The sequence below is a fragment of the Syzygium oleosum genome, unplaced genomic scaffold (genome assembly GCF_021117445.2).
Source record: "Syzygium oleosum isolate NSW1041296 unplaced genomic scaffold, Sole_v2.1 Sole_v2.06, whole genome shotgun sequence".
Classification (NCBI taxonomy): Eukaryota; Viridiplantae; Streptophyta; class Magnoliopsida; order Myrtales; family Myrtaceae; genus Syzygium; species Syzygium oleosum.
The window spans coordinates 1,770,154-1,790,178 of record NW_026607490.1 but is presented as its reverse complement, the minus strand read 5'-3'; the positions used below and the strand labels follow the sequence as shown (position 1 = coordinate 1,790,178).

General features: G+C 37.8%; 2 protein-coding genes and 1 long non-coding RNA gene across 9 annotated transcripts; 1 reads left to right on the top strand and 2 right to left on the bottom strand.

Moving 5' to 3' along the window:
- The first annotated feature begins 556 nt into the window (after positions 1-556).
- LOC115688766 (uncharacterized) lies at positions 557-1,420 on the top strand. The gene is made up of 2 exons (XR_008816788.1): positions 557-691; positions 783-1,420. It is a non-coding gene; the product is annotated as an uncharacterized LOC115688766 (long non-coding RNA).
- A 303-nt stretch (positions 1,421-1,723) lies between these two features.
- On the bottom strand, positions 1,724-7,237 carry LOC130138384 (protein DA1-related 1-like). Of its 3 annotated transcripts, none has more exons than XM_056312293.1 (10): positions 6,179-7,234; positions 5,265-5,463; positions 4,389-4,509; positions 4,196-4,279; positions 3,345-3,461; positions 3,005-3,217; positions 2,826-2,888; positions 2,610-2,713; positions 2,475-2,533; positions 1,724-2,296 (listed from the first exon to the last, which is right to left on the bottom strand). In XM_056312293.1, exons 1-10 carry the CDS (start codon positions 6,228-6,230, stop codon positions 1,971-1,973), a joined length of 1,338 nt encoding a protein of 445 aa, XP_056168268.1. In that variant the 5' UTR covers positions 6,231-7,234; the 3' UTR covers positions 1,724-1,970. The 3 variants fall into 3 exon arrangements, with proteins under 3 accessions (XP_056168268.1, XP_056168269.1, XP_056168270.1); XM_056312294.1 differs by having other exon boundaries at positions 2,610-2,710; positions 2,823-2,888; positions 6,179-7,233; XM_056312295.1 differs by lacking the exon at positions 3,345-3,461 and having other exon boundaries at positions 2,610-2,710; positions 2,823-2,888; positions 6,179-7,237.
- A 6,388-nt stretch (positions 7,238-13,625) lies between these two features.
- On the bottom strand, positions 13,626-19,941 carry LOC130138522 (protein DA1-related 1-like). 5 transcript variants are annotated; one of them, XM_056312746.1, is made up of 13 exons: positions 19,888-19,941; positions 19,726-19,814; positions 19,103-19,219; positions 18,781-18,886; positions 18,030-18,246; positions 16,748-16,868; positions 16,548-16,631; positions 15,173-15,292; positions 14,840-15,052; positions 14,662-14,724; positions 14,437-14,552; positions 14,297-14,355; positions 13,626-14,132 (listed from the first exon to the last, which is right to left on the bottom strand). In XM_056312746.1, the coding sequence occupies exons 3-13, from the start codon at positions 19,202-19,204 to the stop codon at positions 13,816-13,818; spliced, it is 1,518 nt and encodes a 505-aa protein (XP_056168721.1). In that variant the 5' UTR covers positions 19,205-19,219; positions 19,726-19,814; positions 19,888-19,941; the 3' UTR covers positions 13,626-13,815. The 5 variants fall into 5 exon arrangements, with proteins under 5 accessions (XP_056168721.1, XP_056168722.1, XP_056168723.1 ...); XM_056312747.1 differs by having other exon boundaries at positions 19,884-19,934; XM_056312748.1 differs by lacking the exon at positions 19,726-19,814 and having other exon boundaries at positions 19,884-19,923.
- Between the last annotated feature and the right edge of the window lie 84 nt (positions 19,942-20,025).

Below are 20,025 nucleotides of genomic sequence, written 5' to 3'. Positions count from 1 at the left end.
CTTTTTTTTTTATTACTAAGTGAGTCATAATCGAAACATATAAAAAGAGGGTAAAATTCTATTCAAAGCAGCTAACATATAAAATCGAGATTTCTTATTTTCTTTTAACCAAGGACTGATTGGGGGCGCTCAACTCTTAGGGCACTAATTGAAATAATAAAAAAATGTGAAAGGTAGAGGAATATTACACCGTGGGAGCTTCTATGGTTCTAGATCATAGCCATGTGCATAACTCCTCTCTAGAGTGTCGTAATATAGAAACTTAAAGGATTTACGTCTAACGGGTGCAATATACTCACATTTTTAGGGAAAATTATCCAAAAAATCCTAAACATATTGCATTTTTGCCAATTCAGTCCTAAACATTTTCAATTTTGACCGGAAATTGTTGACCTGGATGCCGGCCACCCTACGAGGCATGGTCAATGCTGACGTGGACAATTTTATATAAAAATTTAATATTTTTTCCAAAATTTTAATTAATTTTATTTTTTTCTTTTTTCTTTTTTTTAATTTTCTTTCCTCCCTTTTTTTCCAAACCCTTTGCCGATCGCAAGCGAGGGTGTTGCGGAGTTCAGGATATTCTATGCTTTTCACACATCAAAGATCATCATTGCTAATCAAACACTTGTTGCATGACTATTCTATGCTTTTCACACATCAAAGATCATCATTGCTGCTTTACAGTTTGGTGAGAGGCAAATTAACTCCTTTACACTGCACATCAGCTCAATTTCTTCCTGTTGCTGAGGCTTTGTGCTCTGCTTCTCTTTGCTTGAAAGAAAAAAACAGATCTATGCTGTGTTGCTCGAGAGTGACTTTCATCTTGGCTGTATTAATGAAGAGAGCGACTCAGCTAGCGGCCGCACTGTAGCAGAAAGCAGACTTTGCTTTATACATTTTTTCAAGCATTCTTTCTGCTGTTTGGTGGAATTTATATGTAGAGACCGCTCAACAGAGAGAAATGAAACATAATCATTATTAATTTCTCTAGTTTTTCCGCAGATTTGATGTCTTGCGTCGATAACTATGGAGGCCTTCTTGACATTTACAGTGAGCATTATGATTGGGGGTGTAAATATCTCGTATGCAAACTAGAAGGCCTGAAGAAACTGCTGGTTCTGATAGAGCTCCAATGGCAAATAATCACATGAAATTTAATTCTTTGTCCTGTTGTACACTCTTTGCAAACGAATTGGGCAATCTACGATATTTGCAGATTACCTTATGCCTACTTAGAAGAGTGTTAAGTCTGAGGCCAACTGGGCATCGGCTCAGCTTGGGGTTCAGGGTGAGGTTGCTTGCAACACTGTCTGAAAAAGGGAAGGAAATACTATGCAGTTTGTAGTAGTTGAAGAAGCAGTGATACTCTCTGGATCACCAGTTATGATTTGTTAAGAATTAGCAGTTATTGGTTGAAGTGTGCAAATGCTGAAGTTTAATTACTCGTACTCCTTAAATCTCTAAATCGTGTGCAGGTGCTGAAGTTTGATTATTCGTCATCCTTCAAACTCTACATCGGCAGAACTGACATTGCAACAGTTGGGTGATTCATCATGAACTGATTTATGCCGTCCTTGGTTATTAACTTATTAGGCACTCCAAAGGTGGGAACTGAACTGTTTGAAGAAAAGCTAATCCCTTAAGAACTGATGCAGCAACTCTGCAAGATGAGATACATTGGCATTTCAACCAGTTACTCATGATGAACCCAACAATACACAGCTAAAAAATCATACAAGCATGTACATATTCACTTCCACGGACACCATTTCTGTTACTTCAATAAGTAAAATATCATATCTGTACTATACCTCTGGTTCTGACATCTGCCATATAATCGTCAAGCAAATTTCAACGCGGATATATTCATAAGATCTACTGATGCTCTTGCTCGTGCTGTATTAAGTCACTAATGCATGGCGACTAACCACTGAAAACAAAAGTTCCACAGACAGCCACCTAATAAATCACAGTGGATAGGTCCCCGTCAGTCGAATGTGATCGAGAGTTTTCCTAAGGCCATGCTCCTCCACTGCCTTGTTTCCTGACCTGAATCCCTCTCCATAGGCCATTGAAGGTTCAGTCTCTATTTGATGCTTGAAGTACTTGCCAAGTTGTATCTCAAAGTCAGAATATTTGGCCTTCTTCGATGTTGTTGACGAAGAGGAAGATGACGGCAATGAGGATGAGGAAACATCATTTGTGGGGCTTGAATTGATCTCAGAATTCAACCACATATGAGCCAAAACTTGACAAATGCCTTCTTCAACCTCTGGACTAAGGTTAGGATAACCTGAAAAATATCGACATTAATTCTGTCCCTTTAAAAATTTTACAGGAAAAGGAAAAACAAATGCAGTATTGACTTCTTATGAGTTATGCCCACATCTCTGTACATTTTTATCAAATACGCTGTTTCTATTACATTAAGAAAAATTATTAGCAGATATCACAGGCAATTAAAGATGAACCTTCTAGTTGAAGCCAAGCATGCATCATCTCATGAGCAAGGACTGAACCTGTCAACAGCCTGTTTTCCCAATAATAGTCAGCCACAGTCAATGATCACACAGAAGAATAACTGAGATGTGCTGCAGTCACATTACCTAGGGAGACCATACAAAATGAGGATTGCATGAACCGGCTTATAAGGTTCAGTTACCATATCGGTAATTTGGTGGTTTACTCCAATTCTTGGCCTTCGGGTAGCCTGGTGGATTATTCAAAAGGCATTCTGAATTCTTTGTTTCATCAAATACAGTCACAATGTACAAATATGATGATAGCCCTATCTAGCAACTATGAGCAAGAGCTTTTCTTACATTGGGAACATTCCGTCCTTCCCTTACGCATAGTCCTCTAGTTTCATGTGAGTGATGATGTCCCTTTTCAAGTTTCAAGTGAGTATAAAAACCAAAAAAACAAAGGGAAAAAACACAAGAAACGAAATGATGATATCTGGGACCGTATTGACCAAAATGAGAGTTGCATCTGTACTTACATTCGTTTCTCCATCTATTGCATCATTCAGCTCTTGTCTTGCCTCCAAGAGTAGAGGAATCTGCTCTTCCACTTTCATATTCATACGATGATAGAATCCTTGTATTTCCAGATAAAGAGGTTGACACGCATTGGTATTCATAATCGCAGAGTCTTGACACCCTTGACATAGCTTTCGACCATCATCCAGCGACGAGTATCTCTTGTCTCTTGGCTACACAGATTTAACATTTTTTCATCAGGAACGATGCTGGGAAATTGAAAAGTTCTCCATACTCTCGAAAATTTGTCCTACAGTTCGACCAGCAAGCAAAGCAGGATGTTTATAAATTGGAACTCACTTCCATCCTCTCACAACTACAACAGATTGGAGTCCCATCTTGCTCATGTATTTGGCAATATGTTTGCATCCAGAAACGATGAACCGAGTACTCGAATCCTTCATTGTTTACTGGCAGCTACATGAAGCAAAAGGAACCGACCATTTCATTCTAGAAGTAGCAATTAAATGACAGGGATACTGCACTTAGGAAAAATGGAAATCATTGTAGAGTTGTCATAATAGCATTTGCATTATGAGAATATTGAAAGAATCTGACTTATCAGCTAGATCATCAACCAAAACAGCAGATGGCTATGAGTCTGTTTGGTACACGATGTTTCTATAACTTTGGTACCGCAACTCTGGTGTTTCAAGTGCCGTGAAGTGCTGTAACTAAGTATTACGATAAGTAATTATGTGTCTTGGGAGCAAATTATTTTATTCTGGAGTGAATATGAGTTTCCTAACATGATTTTTTCACTCTGGAGTGAATATGAGTTTCCTAACATGATTTTTTCACTTAAGATTATTAATTGAGATAAACATCCGCATAGAAAAGCTACATTGGGAAAAGCTCCTAGAGTACTCTGAACTATTTCTTTGAATTAGTTTTTTGCTGTTATGGCTTTCACTTCCTTTGCTTCGTAAGTCTCGTAAAACAGTAAAGACTGCAAAAAATGTTCTCAAACACCCTTTAAATCAATTCCCTTTTATGTTTTTATCAAAGTCAAACTGTCGGACTGTCTTATGGTTTTGCAGTTTGAACTTTATATGGAGGATGACACTTTTTTGTAGCTTGGGACTTCCACTCGATAAGCCTATTTAAACAGCCATTTGACACAGCACCCAAGTCAATGAGAAAGCACTTACATAATTCTTGCAAACGTCACATCTTAGATGATGGTGTTCTTTGTAGCATGATTCATGATAGAGGTGGTCCCCGGACTCTGAAATCTACAAGAGAGTAATATATCAATCATTCGTTATGTACTATAAAAAGTAATATATTTGAAAAGCTAATAGGCCAAACCTTAATCAGAAGTTAAGCGAACATAGAGTTTACCTTGAGATCTTCAATTGGAAGATCACATGCGTGGCAGCGAAAGCATTCCGGATGCCAATCAGCACCCATATAACTCTTGAAATATTCAGGACCAATCTGACTCTTGCAACCAGCACAGATTCTGAATAATTGATGTTGTAAGTTAACCCAATTGCGAAATGAGTCCATTAAGAAATGGAACCTTAGTTGCAACATGAAAACGTCACGTAAAATATGCAGGTGAAGTACTGTTACACTAATCATGCGTTCTCTGCCAGCGGAGCAGGTAAGGACTTATATGGTACTGGCAAGTTGATATGCAAATAATTTCTCAAAGATATAGCTTCAGTACAACGGGTTGAGATTCACCAAATGTCAACACCTATTCCAGCAACTTGTTCTCCACTTTACTATAATACGAATTTACCAATCTAAGAATCATTGGCCCCCTAAATTGGAACTGGATTCGTCAGCCACATTTGTATTGCCTTCATACTGGAAAATCAGCACCTTGACATACACTAGTTAAATGTCACTCTCTCTCTATTCTATGCCTGACCTGTTATATCTACATAAAATATCAGCTTCATCACATTTTTATGCATGACCGAAACTTCTCTCCAACTACACAATAAATCACAGGAAAATAGACGTTACAGAGGAATCCTACATCTTCCGGTCAGTATCAAAGCTAAAGCCACTCTATTTTACAAACTTCCACCTTCCATCTCAAGACTTGAACGTTGTATTATCTCATATCCTTTTTGATATCTCAGCAATAATAGAAGCGTTAAACTGTTAAAAAAGATAGATACTAGAAACCTCTCAAAATGAATGGAGATTGGACTGACATGTCAAAAATAACCTGAGACGAGAAAGCTCAACAGCTGAATATACCTCGAGCCTGAAGATGAAACTGGATGAATTTGAAGTGAATTTCCATTGCTGTGTCTAGATCGATCTTCTTCTACATTTAAACTTTTTTGGAGAGCTATGGCCAGTAGTTCATCCTCCACCAACTGAGCTTTAGCATGAAGTTTGTCTATTTCTAGCAGGGCTTTAGAAGCTTGTTTGTATTTGGATTGATATTCATCATCTAGAGAAAGATTTAACAGACGAATTATGGAATCACTCAATTATCTGTGTAAACTTTATTTTATTGACAAGTAAATAATTATTGTTGCAACAGACACACTAGAAGGGGGATTGATCCTGCATACAAGCCCTCCCAGAAAACCACTAGCAAGGAATCCCCCAAGAACAAAGAGATTTGTGAGCACTGAAACAAACTGCAAGTTTACTTTCCTTTGACAATCTAAATCTCACATGATATTTGGTAGCATGAGTAATCTCACAGACTGAATAGCTATGTGATTTATGGATCCTATAATTCCTAGCTCTCAATGTATGATAGTGAAAGACATTGCAAGCTAGCTTATAAAATATATGGCCAGAGGATTTGCCTTTGAAAAGAGCTGATGACCACTCCAAATCTTCTTCCCATGAGCCAGGCATTCTGGAAATTTGCATGACTGAAGGATAGATGCCCATATAGCTTTAGAGAAAGAGCAGTCAATAAGTAGATGGTCCCTTGTCATTGTGTATATTGCACAACTGAAGGATATATGCCAATAACAGACACATTGTGGGAACCACTCAATTATATATGTAGACTTTATACATGTAACTTTTAAACATATAATGAAGTAAATTGGTAGCAGAAACAGAGATAATATAAACCTCTCAAAAGATGGGAAGGACCAACACGTCAATGATAACCTGAGACAAGAAAGCTCAAGAGCTGAATATACCTCGAGCCCGAAGATGAAATCCGATGAGGTTGAAATGATTTTCCATTACCATGACTAGATGGATCTTCTACATATAAACTTTCTTGGAGAGCTTTTGCCAGTAGTTCATCGTCCTCCGATTGAGCTGTAGAATGACATTTATCTTTTTCTTGCTGAGCTTTAGAAGCTTGTTCGTATTTGGATTGATATTTATCATTCAGAGAAATATTTAACAGACAAATAACGGAATCACTCAATTACATATGTGTAACATTTTGGTTTGATAAGGAAGAAATAATTGTTGCAGCACAGACACTAGAAGGTGGACCGATCCTGCATACAAGCCCTCACAGAAAACTACTAGCAATGGTCCCCCAATACGAATGAAGAGATTTATGAGCACTAGAACAAACAGCAAGTTTACTTTCCATAGACAATCTATGTCTCACATCACATTTGATATCATGACTAACCTCACAGACTGAATAGCTGTGAGATTTATGGATTCTGTTACTCCTAGCTCTCCATATAAGATAATCAAAGGCATTCCAAGCTAGCTTATACAAAAAACAACCGGAGGATTTGCCTTAAAAAGAGGTGATGACCAGTCCAAATCTTCTTCCCACAAGCCAGGCATTCTAGAAAAATTGCATAACTTAAGAATAGATGTCCATATAGCTTTAGAGAAAGAGCAGTCAATGAGTAGATGGTCCCTTGTCATTGGAAAAATTGCATAACTGAAGGATAGATGCCCATAACTGACAAATTACGGGAACCACTCAATTATAAACGTTATATATTTAACTTTTAAACATATAATGAAGTGCATTGCTAGCAGAAAGAAAAGCATGAAATGGTTATGGTGCAAAACGGGGAACAGATTCAACTATTGGCAACTGCAACTCCAGCAACACTAGATAGCCTAAAAGTGCTCTGATGAGGGTAAATCTCTTCAACATAGAAGAGCTTATACAAAATCAAATGGAGAGTGGGAACAAGCTTGAAGACATTCTTACACACGCTTCACTCATTCACCGTATTATTGAAGAGACAAGAATCACTGGGTACGCATTCCATTGGATATCATCATAAAAGCTTACAGTTTGTTGACGTACCAATGAAATTTTTTCCATTCTGATCTTCTTCTGCAAGCGAAAGGGCAATTGCATGATCTGTTTCCTCCCTCTCATAGTCCATTGACTCATCCTGCATCCAAATTCTCAATCATGTAAATGTGATGAGAAGGTGCCTTAAAAGAAAATTAAGGACACAAACCACAAGCTAATGAGGATTTATGACATTCCCTCTCTTCAGAAAATGAGCTTTGAATGAAGAATATGATTCCGTCAGTCCCTGTTTTTCTCCAATCAATGGGTGACGGAAATGTACGATTTCCAATTTGAGTTAAATTACAAGAAAAATTTACAAAAAACCGTTAATACCATATAATTTTGCTGATATGGTCCCCCATGGCCAAGACCGTCAAGTGTCCGGGAGAATTTCTCCATGAAGCAAAATGTTGCTCTGCAATTGCAGTCAGCACTTATAGTAAAGACTGGAAGCCGTGTAGACAAAATTTTAGCAAGTGCTTCCGGTGAACCGAAGAACAAACATCTAATTATAATAGAGGCATGTCAAAGCTGCCTCAGCGGTCCCAAGATAACTCCTAAGGTAGTAGATCAACTGCTAGGTGTAATTCGACCAAAGAAAAAACTGCTAGGTTTTAAGGCATTAGTGGAATAGAATTACATACATTGATAGAGGGTAAAAGTTCAAGATAATATATATTGAGAAAAAGAGATGAGGACCTTTACAAGAAAGGATACTGAGGGTGAACAAAAGATTCATAAACTGACTAGATGAATCGTAAACGAGCTCTATTCAGTATCCACATTCTATATCACTTTGGATGAAGGAAAAGAAGCTAGAACCCACAAGACCTAAGACCATGCACTTGACTAACAGGTAACGAACAGGAAATTAAGATTTTATGTGCATTTTGGATGTCCTATATCATGAATGACTTGAAAATTTGCAAAGGCGGTTTCGTTTATAGCGAGCCACAGGCCCACAGTAATATTATTGAGCAGGTTGAAATGGATGAAAATAATTAGATCAACAAAAAGTAGCTTAGTTCGATAAATGTCGCCTTCTAGACCACAAAATGCCCTTCTGAAGCACCACCATGACAAGTCTCAAGGAAATTAGGAGAGTGATTTTCTATTTTGTCTCTAAATTTCATAATTAGCTGAGCTTCTTCCACATCAACAAAAGGGTGATCATAATTCAGCTTTTAGACGAATGACAAACTAAAAGAGAAAAAAGCACAGTAAGGAATGAAGTTTCTATAGCTCTGTAGTGGTATAGATAAGAAATCAAGAAGTACACTTCTTACTAGACATGGATCACAAAATGGTCAGAACACTGCATTCAGATTGCCATAATTAAACCAATTATTGACAGTTCTCCGAGTGTATAGACAGAAAGAACACAGTGCATCTAAGAAACTCACCAGTAATCAAACATGAATCTACAAGAACAGAGGATACCGACAAAAGAAAGGGAAAAAAACAGAAGCATAAATCAGTCTCTCAGCAAAATTCTGTCTTTTCCTGTCATCAAATTCTGTGTGAACCCAAGCCAAGACGGTAAGATATATACAAATATCAAAGATCAATAAACTGGTGGCCATGCATGACAGTATGTCATCTACATACCTTGATCAGTCAAGAGAAGGAGGGAGCTTATTAGATAGTAAAGTGACGAGCAACTTGACTTGGGTGTGGACTTCTTGAATGCCCGTTTCTTCTTTTGTGAAAAGTGGGTCCTCACCTTCTAATCATTTTCCACCATGTAACTCCACACCACTGGTCTAAAGCTAATGAGTTTGTCGTTTCAATTATGTGCACTTTTTTGTGAGATGACAATTATCTTCCATAGAATTCAGTAACATACTTGCAAAGCATTTGCATATTTCTCTTTATTTGTTTATCTCCTTAGTTTAGATAATTTATATTCTCTACGTGATAAGGCAAATCTGATGGAGATTTCAACCTCAAACTTTTACCGCTAAATTCCATTACAAGCCCTTTTGTTATTCCTAAGCGAGTCGTAATCATAGCATGTTGAAAGAGGGGCAAAATTCTGCCCAAGAGGTGCAAAAAGCCTTATGTCCATACTAAAGGCTCAACTCTTAGGGCACTAATTAAAATAATTAAAAAAATGTGAAAGGCAGAGGAATATTACACTATGGGAGCTTCTAAGGTTCTCGATCGTGGTCACTATGTATTTTGCCGTAACTCCTATATAAAGTGTCGTAATACGGAATTTTTCAATGATTTACCTCTGACAGTTGACATATACTCGCATTTTCATCCGATAACCAAGATGTTTCCAAGGATCTATTCCCGATGTCTTGTAGAAACCCCGTTACACCGTATAGGAAAATTATGCATTTCTCATCTTTTATTGGGTTAACATACAAGTAACAATTCTCGATATACAATTAATCGTATCTTTGATTTGACAGAGGAATTAGACATCCCTATCTTTTATTACTAGCAGTAGATGCCTTTGTTGAGTTTGCCAACGTCCGTGGTTACGCCCTCATTCCGTTTCCCATACCACATCGATCGGAGATCACGGAAACGGAAAGAATGAAAAATCTCTTGCTCTCTGTCTTGCGGGTCAGTTGCGAGCAGGAACTCACCGAGGCGATCGAGACTGCGATCGGGGCCGAAGAAAGATTGCTTATGCTGCATCAAGGTGATTTTGAGCAAGGACGACACTCAAGAGGTGATTTTCCTGATTGACAGATATTTTAATGATTTGGATGGACGGGACACCAAACGAATACACCGATATGATAGAGGATCTCATCACCTCTCACGTATCATCCTAAGGGCAAGGAGTGCATGGGTGTACCAACCAATGCACCTAATGTTTCCTTATATTTCACTAAGACATAAATTAAACATATTAATTGTTGTTTAGAGTGACCGGTTTCTAAGTGGGTTAATTCCTAGTTAGAATCAAGAACCGAACCAATCATAAATGAGGTTTAGGTTCCTAAGCTAACATTGGAACGAGAAACCAAGTTAGCTAGTTGGTTCCAGGCTAGTTCCGAGTTTTATCGGAAAATGATTGATTTTCTTCTTTGTTAAATATAAAAATGTTTTACCTTATATAAATTATAAGAAATATGTCCATTAAACACAAATCCTACTTAGGTTAAATTGTTTATGTGGGTATTTGTCCATATTACAATCATGGATTAAATCTTTTTCAGTACAATATTGTTACCATAAAATTAAGGATGAGAATCGGTTCGACCCAGCAATTGACGTTTTCTGACCTTGGAATCAAGAACTATCTGGTCGTGGAAGCAAGAATTGGCCCAGAAACGAGTCGCCAAACCAATTTCTCATCCCTAATTGCTCCTTAAAACACCAATTATTAGACAACGAACTATGATACTAATAGCCTTACATTTGTATCTGCACTCGATGACAAATGATTCAGCAATGATTAAACTTGGACCATAAGATCAGGTGAGATGCCCACACGGAATTCACCCGCTTTAATAGTACAGATTCCGTTCAGCACATATACTACACTCGTAAATTTGCAAAGCTCGATCGAAAATATCACGCGTGTGTCCTGAGGGATACAAAACATGCAGAGAGTTAATCACGAAGATCTGTTAAAGTACTAAAACCATCTCGACCACCACACGAGTGGAATGACATTTTCAACATACTCATTGACATCCCTGTCGGACTCATAATTCTAATCTAGACACCCGTGACCTGCTCATTAACATCCTTGTTGGACTCATAAAGGTAGTCTAGTTTTTAGTGTCATTATTAGGTTTTGGATGGACCCACAGATATATTATTCCAAGCACAGTGAGATATTGAAGAAGAAGGAACCGCATGTCATTGGACTATGGTTACAGAAGCAATAAAAAGAAAAAAAAAAGAGAAAAAAAATCACAAGGAAAGTTCTAAATAAAGCCTGAAGTGCCATTGTTGTCTTAAATAATGATCTAAAATGAACTTTATTTTAAATAAAGACATGAAGTGCCCTATTTTTTTTTTAATAAGAGCATGGAGTATATCTTGTTTCAAATAACGGCATGAAGTAGTTATGTCAGTCTCAAAGAAGGGTCTAACCTCGCTAGCTAGTCAATGGCATTTTTGTCCTTTATTTTTTTGATGTCTTTCCTTCTTTTCCTTTCTTTTTTCTTTTTTCTGATTTTTTTTTCTTTTCTTTTCACCTGTGGCTAGTCTTAGGTGATGGCCGGCCACCGACGAAACCCAGAGAGGGCTGGGCAAGGTCGCCCTCGAAAGCTATAGGCGAGTGCCGACTTTGCCTAGGCGACCCTTGCTAGCCATAGACAAGGTCAACCCTCGCTAGATCTAGGTGGGGATTGCCTCGCTCATGACCTGCGAGGACCTAGGCGAGGCAACCCTCGCCGGTGGCCGGGGAGGGCTTGTAGGCCCTCGCCCAAGACTCAATTTTGTGTGAAAATAGAGTTTTTTTTGTTAACTCCGTCCAATTTAACTAACAGAAAATATTGATCGTCCAATTTTACTAACGAAAAATATTGACGTGTTTTTTTTTTAATATTTTATCTTTCCCACGTGGCATTAAGGTTAATGAAAGCACTAAAACGACGTTGTTTTGATCCGAATCCTAATTTTACACAAAATCTTAACTAAACTAGGTTAAAAAAAATCCAAAATTTTCCCAAACTATGGTCATCTTAGAAAAAAAAATGTAAAAAGTTTTCACTAGGTGAGTATAAACATGACATGCTATATTAAAAACAGTTCTTTTTAAAATCCACCGTCGGTAAAGCACAATTTACACATTCATCCTAGATGATTGGCACACAAGAGAATTTAGTTACAAGACTAATTTCAAACACGTATGTATGTCACTCATCTAAGAGTGAATGCGTGAATATAATTTTTTAACTAGTGGTAAATTTAATAGTAATCCCATTAAAAACCAAAAAAAGAATGATCATATTCATGATTATATTGTACATTTTCTTCGATAATTTTCATTATGATAATTTTCATTACGGTTATTCCTATAACAAGAATGACTGGCGGATGAAAGTATCATGAAGGAATACAAATCAATGAGTTGTACTAAAATGTTTACTGATACACATATAACAATTCAAAAAGGAGTTTAATTTCCCTTATTAGTTTTCTTAATTTGTTTTATGTTTAAGGTTAATCTGTTTTTCTTTCCTTTTTCTTACAACTCTGGATCCGTTCCTGTGAACTGGTCTTATTTATCGATGACATCGAAAAAATTCTATAGTTAGCGATCGACTCAATTTTTCTTAAGAAGATCGTTCAATCACAACATGTTCGCATTCATTTGCTTAATGCAAATGCAAACTAGTTGCACCCAGCACTCTGGACAGAGGAAGAGCTTTTGGATCAAACTCAGCCTCGCCGGATTATGATCCATTGCACCGGCCGGTATCGCAAGTTTTCACGTAACATATGAGGCATACGACAGCTCGATGTCATCCTCATCTTCTTTCGGCCTATCATCGAAGGCTGTTCACGGTTCCAAACACGATGGTGGCAACTGAATGAAGGGTTCAGCCTATCATCGAAGGCTGTTCACGGTTCCAAACACGATGGTGGCAACTGAATGAAGGGCACGCTTGTTGCAGGACTAAACCCGATTCGTGACGACAAGATTGGACAGAGCACCACCCCTGCCTACATTCCCAAAGCCACACCTTTCTTTCAAGTAGATCATCCGCATGAGTTGACTTGATTTGGTTCTTCGCTTTGCATTGAATTAAACCACATAGCTGCTCCACTACTTGTGCCGACCCAGAATCCTAGAGTTTCAGTCTTGAAAAAGATACTTCTGATGAGAAATACTTAACGCGTTCGTTGCAGCAGTGCACGGGTCGAAGAATCATGAATTTTTCTACAATATCATAATTTTCATCACCTCACTACATAAAAGATTGACAGCTTTCCGAAGAATAGAAAACAATCTTTCATTCGGCTAGTTTGTAATAATCATATCAAAGGATCTGCCAAAAGTGACTTTCATGAAGTGATATTGTCTACGATGGTGTCCATTCAATACAAAGGGTACTTGTTGGCTCTCCCATCTTAATTGGAAGATAATTCCACCAAATTCTAATTAAGGCCTTCTAATCTTACTATGAACGGAACCAAAACGTCTTTGCTGAAGCTTTAATTCACAGTATGCAATTAAATTGCATACTGTGAATTGTCTATGATATTTTCCCTTATTTTACTCACAGTATGCAAGTAAATTGCTGCAAACCTAGCACAAATTGAATGTACTCAATTAAAAATTCTTATACACCACTATCAACCGTAAAATTACACCCAACAAATTAACAGTAGCACAGGTATGCAATATAGGAAAAATATTCAAGTTTGGACTTTGGAGCTTGATTCAATTCATATCCATATCGCGTATAGTATCATGGTTTTAGCATATTGCTGATTACAACAGCTGGTAGATAAATAACAAGCAAAAGTTTATTGCTCATGTCTATAGCAACTTACACGTGGTTTTTTGGTCCTGTCATATAATTTAAGGTGAATTGACATTGAACATTAGTGTGTCCACAGATGTGATCAGAGCGGAAAGCTCCCTCTCATTTGGATGTGATCGAGTGTTCTCTTAAGACCATACTTTTCCACTGACTTATTTGCTAACCTGAATCCTTCTCCATAGGCCATTGAAGTATCAGACTCTATTTGATTCTTAAAGAACTCACCAAGTTGCTTCTCAAAGTCTGGCCGTTTGCCCTTCTTTGATGAAGAAGATGGAGACGATGACGAAGACGATGCGACATCATTCGCAGAGCCGGAATACATCTCGGAATCCAACCACATACGAGCCAATACTTGACAAATGCCTTCTTCAACCTCCGGACTTAGGTTAGGGAACCCTGAAAATTACCTACCTTAGTTCTCTGTCTAAAATCCCAAATAAGAAGAATGTGATATGGATCCCACTTTTTTGCATTAAACCGTATCGATGCGTAGTTAATACAAATGTTTGTAATGTGCATGTATAAATCGCAATAGTCATCACAGGACACAAAAGACCAACCTTTGAGTCGAAGCCATGCGTGCATCATCTCATGAGCAAGAATTGACCCTGTCAACAATCTGTATTTCTGAACATTGTCAGCCATTGCCTATGATGATCATACAGAATAACCACGGCTTACAGCAAAGAACTCATGCTACCTAGGGAGACCAAACAAAATGAGGATTGCTGTCACTTCACACGAACGGACTAGCTTGTAAGGTTCAGTTATCATCATCAATTGGAAGCCTGCTCCGATTCTCGGCCTCCGCATAACCTGTCGTCAAGTGAAGAAGGATCTCAAAATCTTCATTTTGTTAATGCATCGTTAACTTACAAAAATGATGATCTCACAACGTAGCAACTTAAGGGAAAAGGCTTCATACAGTTGTAACACACTGTTCTTCTGACAAGCAAAGTCCTCTAGTCTCAGGCATGTGATGATGATCCTTTCGGAGTGAAGGTTTCAGAAGGCCAAAAAGAAAAAGTTAGATAAACAGATAAAGAGATAAAATCTAATCTTTGGGATAACATGGACCCAGATAAAACTACGTTAGTTCTTACATTTTTTTCACCTTCCATTGCTTCATTGAGCGCCTGTCTCTCCACTAAGAGCAAAGGAATCTGCTGGTCCACTTTCATGTTCAGACCTTCGTAGAATTCTCGTATAGCAAGATAAAGAGGTTGACATTCATGTGTATCCATAATTGCAGAGTCTAGACACTCCAGACACAGCCGTCGGCCATCATCCAATGACAAGTATTCTTTGTCTCTTGGCTACAACATTGGGTGCTTTTCTTCAGTAATGATGCTGGCAAAAGGTGCTTTATAGTAACTAGTGAACAGTCCACAATTCATCTAGCTAGCAAATGAGGGTATTGATTAGCTGAAAATCACCTCCAATCTTTCACAGCTACAACATCTCGAAGTCCCATCTCGCTCGTGGGATGGGCAATACTTTTGCATCCAGAAAGGATGCGCCCTATACTCAATGCGACCTGCTCTGTTTCTCGGGATCTGTACAGGAAATGAAGCAGTGAGGTCATTTCATCCATAAGCAGCAATTATGAAGCAAGAAAATGACATAAATAACAGAAAGGAGATGATATCTTAAACTTCTTGAAAATAAGCTATACATCACAGGAATCTTCCTAAAAACTGGCTCGACTAAAAACTCTAGATCATCAACCAGGTGGCAGGATAGGTCTGCGATCCAACCAATAACATCCAGTTTAATTTAATAACAACAAGAAAGCACTCCCTACTAAGTGGGATCGGCTACATCCTAAACCGATCCCATTATCCAGTCGTGCTCTATCCTAAACCAGATCCTCCTAATATTCAAGTACACGAGATCTTTCCTTGAGTTTCACGTTCATGTCATCCCCTGCCTCTTTCACGCCATATTTCCATAATCTTTGTGCACGTTCTGTTGAAGCATGTAAGCATGTCCAAATTACCTTAAAGGATACTCTATTAACTACTGACCAGACCAAGTTTTCCACCGGTCCCATCACAGACAAACGCAGTCCAACCAGGATTTGGACCAACAGCCACTTAAACGATACAACAAGTAGACATTAAGCGAAATTTCTGATAAGACTGCCGTCAGTAAGCATTTACAGTGCCTCTGAAAATCATATTAATGGAATTTCCAGAAAACAAGTGCTGGTCCTCTGTAAATTTCAAACTTCTAGTCTATTATAATTATTAGCAACATAAATTAAAAACTGTATGAAAGAAGTCATGCAAAGATTGTTCAGCAATATTGATCATAGGACTAATACTTTCTTGGCCTGATTCCCCATGAAAGAAATGCGTGAAGTGTAGAATAGAAACATAATCTACTAAAGACTCCCAAGGAAGAGTTCTCAGTCGCCATGAATTGTTTTTTTTTTTTTTTTTTGGTAAGGAGTCGCCATGAATTGTTCAACTAATAAACTTTACTTTTAAAAAATAACTGCAGCAGTCAACTCACCAGTCTTTGTGTTTAATTATCAAAGCAAAAAAAAAATAAAAATAATCACATACAACATGCTATAAAACCAGAGGCTTCTGCTTTAGTGGTTATTTTGATGATAAAATGTGCTGAAACCTAGTCTTTGGAGTGAAATTCTGACACAAAGAAAACTTGTCTTGCTCCATAGAAAGTCTAAACCACACGTGATGGCCACTAAAATTATATGGTTGCTTGCAAAAGTCAAAACAGAAAAAGAAAAGAAACTCTGAACAACTTAATCAAGCACCTCCTACTTACTCAGAAATCACTTACATGATTCTTGCATACATCACATCTAGGATGATGATGCTCCTTGTAGCATGATTTGTGATAAGGGCGTTTTCCTGAGAGTGAAAACTAGCAAAAGATGGTGATCTATCAATCTTTGACTATTTATTACAAAGTCCAATGCATAAGTACAAAATTAGCAGACCAAACCTTAACCACAACTTTTAATGAACATAGGATTATACCTCAGGATTGGTAATTGGAAGACCACATGCATGACAGCAAAAGCATTCTGGATGCCAAACAGCACCCATGCAACTCAGGAATCGCTCCAAACCAATCCTACCGTTGCAACCTGCGCAAATTCTGAAAGATCCAATGTGGTAAATTTAGCTTATTAATGTATGAATTCACATATTGCAAACGAAATCATTTTCAAGCCAAAATTGTATGGTAAAATATTACAAGTGATATGTCAGTGCAATAAAAATGTATTTTCTGCTGGCACAATTGTTGAGAATTTAAGGTATTGCCAGTATCAGACGAGGTGCTTTATCTATTATGGTAGCATTTTCTCTAACAGAGGCTACCCATATTTTCTTCTTCAGGTTTGACAACTCGATATCTATTTGTGCAACTCTTGGTTCATCCGTTGAAATAACAGCAACTGACTGTAGCTCACAAAACATGCCAATCAACCCTTAAATTAGAACTGGATTGCCCAAATGAACCACACATGTAATTATTTTCCCAATGCTGATTGGAAACTCAGCTAGTCTCTGTGAACCATACAGCAGAGTCCTACAGTTTCCAGCCAATATCAAAGCCCAAGTTACTCCTCTTACTACAAGCCTCCATGGAAAAAAATTCTTCATTTCTTGATATTTCAGCAATAAGTGATGCACAAAGTGTAGATGTGAAATGTTTATCAAAAAGTGTAGATGTGAATCTAACAAGCTGACATGTGCTGATCAGTTGATCTGTCAGGAAAAAGAAGTAGAAGTAGTGGAGGCCCAAGGGGATATGTGCATCCAGGAATTTTGGTAATGCAATTTAATAAATAATAAAAGTATGAGATTTTGTGGGACCACTGCCAACTGTTCTAAAAGCTTAAGCTGTTAGATGAAGGCGTGGTTTAATATTTAATTATTTTAACTTTCCCCCTCACGCTTAGTCTGGTTTTTTTGCCTAGTACTAAGCATGGATATATTTAATTGGAGAGGCAAATGAGGCTTGGAAAGATTCGAACTCAGGAACTCAAGCTCTGATACCATGTGAGATTTTGTGGGACCACTGCCAACTGTTTTAAAAGTTGAAGCTGTTAGATGAAGGCATGGTTTAATATTCAATTACTTTAACAAAAAGTAAGCACCTATTCAACAAATAATGTATCAGCTTCGTATGCTGAATGTTAGTTGAACATGAAGGAATTTATCCTCATGAGAATAATTTTAACTGAGCCATTCAAACCTTAATTGATGTGTCAATGATAAACAAGATATAACAACAACAAAGGAAAAGATATACCTCAAGCCAGAAAAAGGGGAAATGGGGTAAGGTTGAAATGGGTTTCCACCATGTCTTGTAGGAGATTCTACATTCAAACTTTCTTGAAGAGCTTTGGCAAGTAGTTCATCTTGCTCCAACTGAGCATGCTTTCTATCTTCCTCCAATTGAGCTTTTGCACGCTTTTCAGCTTCCTCCAATTGAGCTTTAGAAGTTTGTTCTCTATCTTTTTCATGATCTAGAGAAGGAATAAATTGTTCAGAAAAGTAGACAAAAAATGGGAGTCGCTTGTACTATATTAAACTTTACTTCTATATAGAAGCAACATAGCAGAAAAGAGTTGCATGACTATGGCTGGTTAAAAAGTGAACATAGTATCCCTCTTCATTTCTCTTCTTTAATTTCTTTTAGACTGCTAACTAACTACTGCAAATACTAGACTTAATCAGGGTCAAGCATTGAAAGCATCAACAGCCTGATTGCAGACTCTAACTCTAACAGCATCAGTTCCTTCACCTACGAATCCTGAAAGTGATATAAAAGGGGATAAAATAGGTTGATATCAACATCAATCCCAAAGAAGAGGCTAAGACAAAACCAAATAAAGAGTATCAATAAAGCTTAAAGACATTCGTCCATATTTGCTTCAGTATTTCTGTTCCTAGGGCATGCAATTCCCCACTATATCAATTATAGATCCGTCAGCGCATCGGTTAAGACATTACAACCTCTGTTTATGCATTTCAAATGAAGATTCAGGATAAATGCTTACAGCTCGGTGACATACCAATAACATTTTTCCCTTTCCAATCTTCTTCCGAAAGGGAAAGGGCAATTGCACAATCTATTTCTTCTCTCTCATGATCTGTTAACTCATCCTGCATCCAATTTCTCAACTATTTGAATATGATGAGAAGTTTTAAAGAGAAAATTAAGGACACAATCCGCTGGTTACTGCTAAGAGTTCACAGCATTTTGTCTCTTTGGAAGATAGCTTCGTCTATAAAGTACTTCATTGGACCATCCACTGCTTTTATACAGAATGGAAATTTGTCGGAGCAAGTATACAACAAATGGGCGAAAATTGGTAATACCACGGAAGCATGCTGGTGGTTCCAATATCTATCATCCTCATTATATCCATGATATTGTCCTGCGTGGCTAGGACCTTCAAATATATGTGTTAACCACTCCATGATATTTCAGTTTTCCTGTAGCAGTAAACCACATATTTAGACCTGAAGCTGTCAATGTGAGACTTCAATACACCGATGAAAAGCGAGAACAAACTAGCTCTATTTGATAAATCTTGGCCTCTAGACCAAAAAAATGAAAGCCCATAACAAGAATTTAGCGACTTAGAAGTGGAGTGAATCCGTTAAGTTCCATATAAGACCGTGTTTCAGACCAGTAAAAGGGTCTTCAAAATTCAGTGCAGATACAAGACTTGTCCATCCTCAAAGAGAGGAGCTCTCACATGGGTCTTAAAGATGTTACAGAATACAACGTTATTAAGGTGAAGCCACGTTCCCAAAAGTTATAATGCAACCAATCCAATCACCCAAGACTTTGATCACGGAAAAGCTGTAGATACGAAACGACCATAACCTCCTACTTCTATCAGAAACGGTGTCCAGAAAGAAATCATTTATTGACAACGGGCGATGAAACCCAGCAAAGAGAAGCAGACTTCATAGCTCAGGACCCAGAAACTCACCGTGTGGGTACACCAAGAATCCACAAGAAACAGAGGAATCCGAGAAAACAGAGACAAGAATCGGTAGTCAACCGAAACTCTTCAATTCCCTTCATTCAAAGAGGAGGCATGTTCCATCAAAAGCAGAACTCACAGCAGTGAAGAATCAAAGCTTATACCTACTGAGAGAAATGGTCAGTCCAATTCAGCTTCCGGAGAGAGAGAGAGAGAGCACCTTGACGTGTAAAGTTTTCACTTTGATGTGTAAAGTTTTGTCTTTATTTTTGCAATTTCTAAAGTAGTCGTCTTTTTTTCCAACTT

What these genes read in the sequence shown, in the direction of transcription:
- LOC130138384 (XM_056312293.1), bottom strand. Translation starts at nt 6,230, where the DNA reads ATGGTAATGGAAAATCATTTCAACCTCATCGGATTTCATCTTCGGGCT. An exon ending in TTCCAATTGAAGATCTCAAG is followed by an intron (nt 4,280 to 4,388) that starts GTAAACTCTATG and finishes ACTCTCTTGTAG; the next exon opens with ATTTCAGAGTCCGGGGACCA. An exon ending in TGCTTGGCTTCAACTAGAAG is followed by an intron (nt 2,297 to 2,474) that starts GTTCATCTTTAA and finishes GATATTTTTCAG; the next exon opens with GTTATCCTAACCTTAGTCCA.
- LOC130138522 (XM_056312746.1), bottom strand. Translation starts at nt 19,204, where the DNA reads ATGGAGTGGTTAACACATATATTTGAAGGTCCTAGCCACGCAGGACAA. An exon ending in TATTGGTATGTCACCGAGCT is followed by an intron (nt 18,247 to 18,780) that starts GTAAGCATTTAT and finishes TTCCTTCTCTAG; the next exon opens with ATCATGAAAAAGATAGAGAA. An exon ending in ATTTTGTTTGGTCTCCCTAG is followed by an intron (nt 14,356 to 14,436) that starts GTAGCATGAGTT and finishes TCAGAAATACAG; the next exon opens with ATTGTTGACAGGGTCAATTC.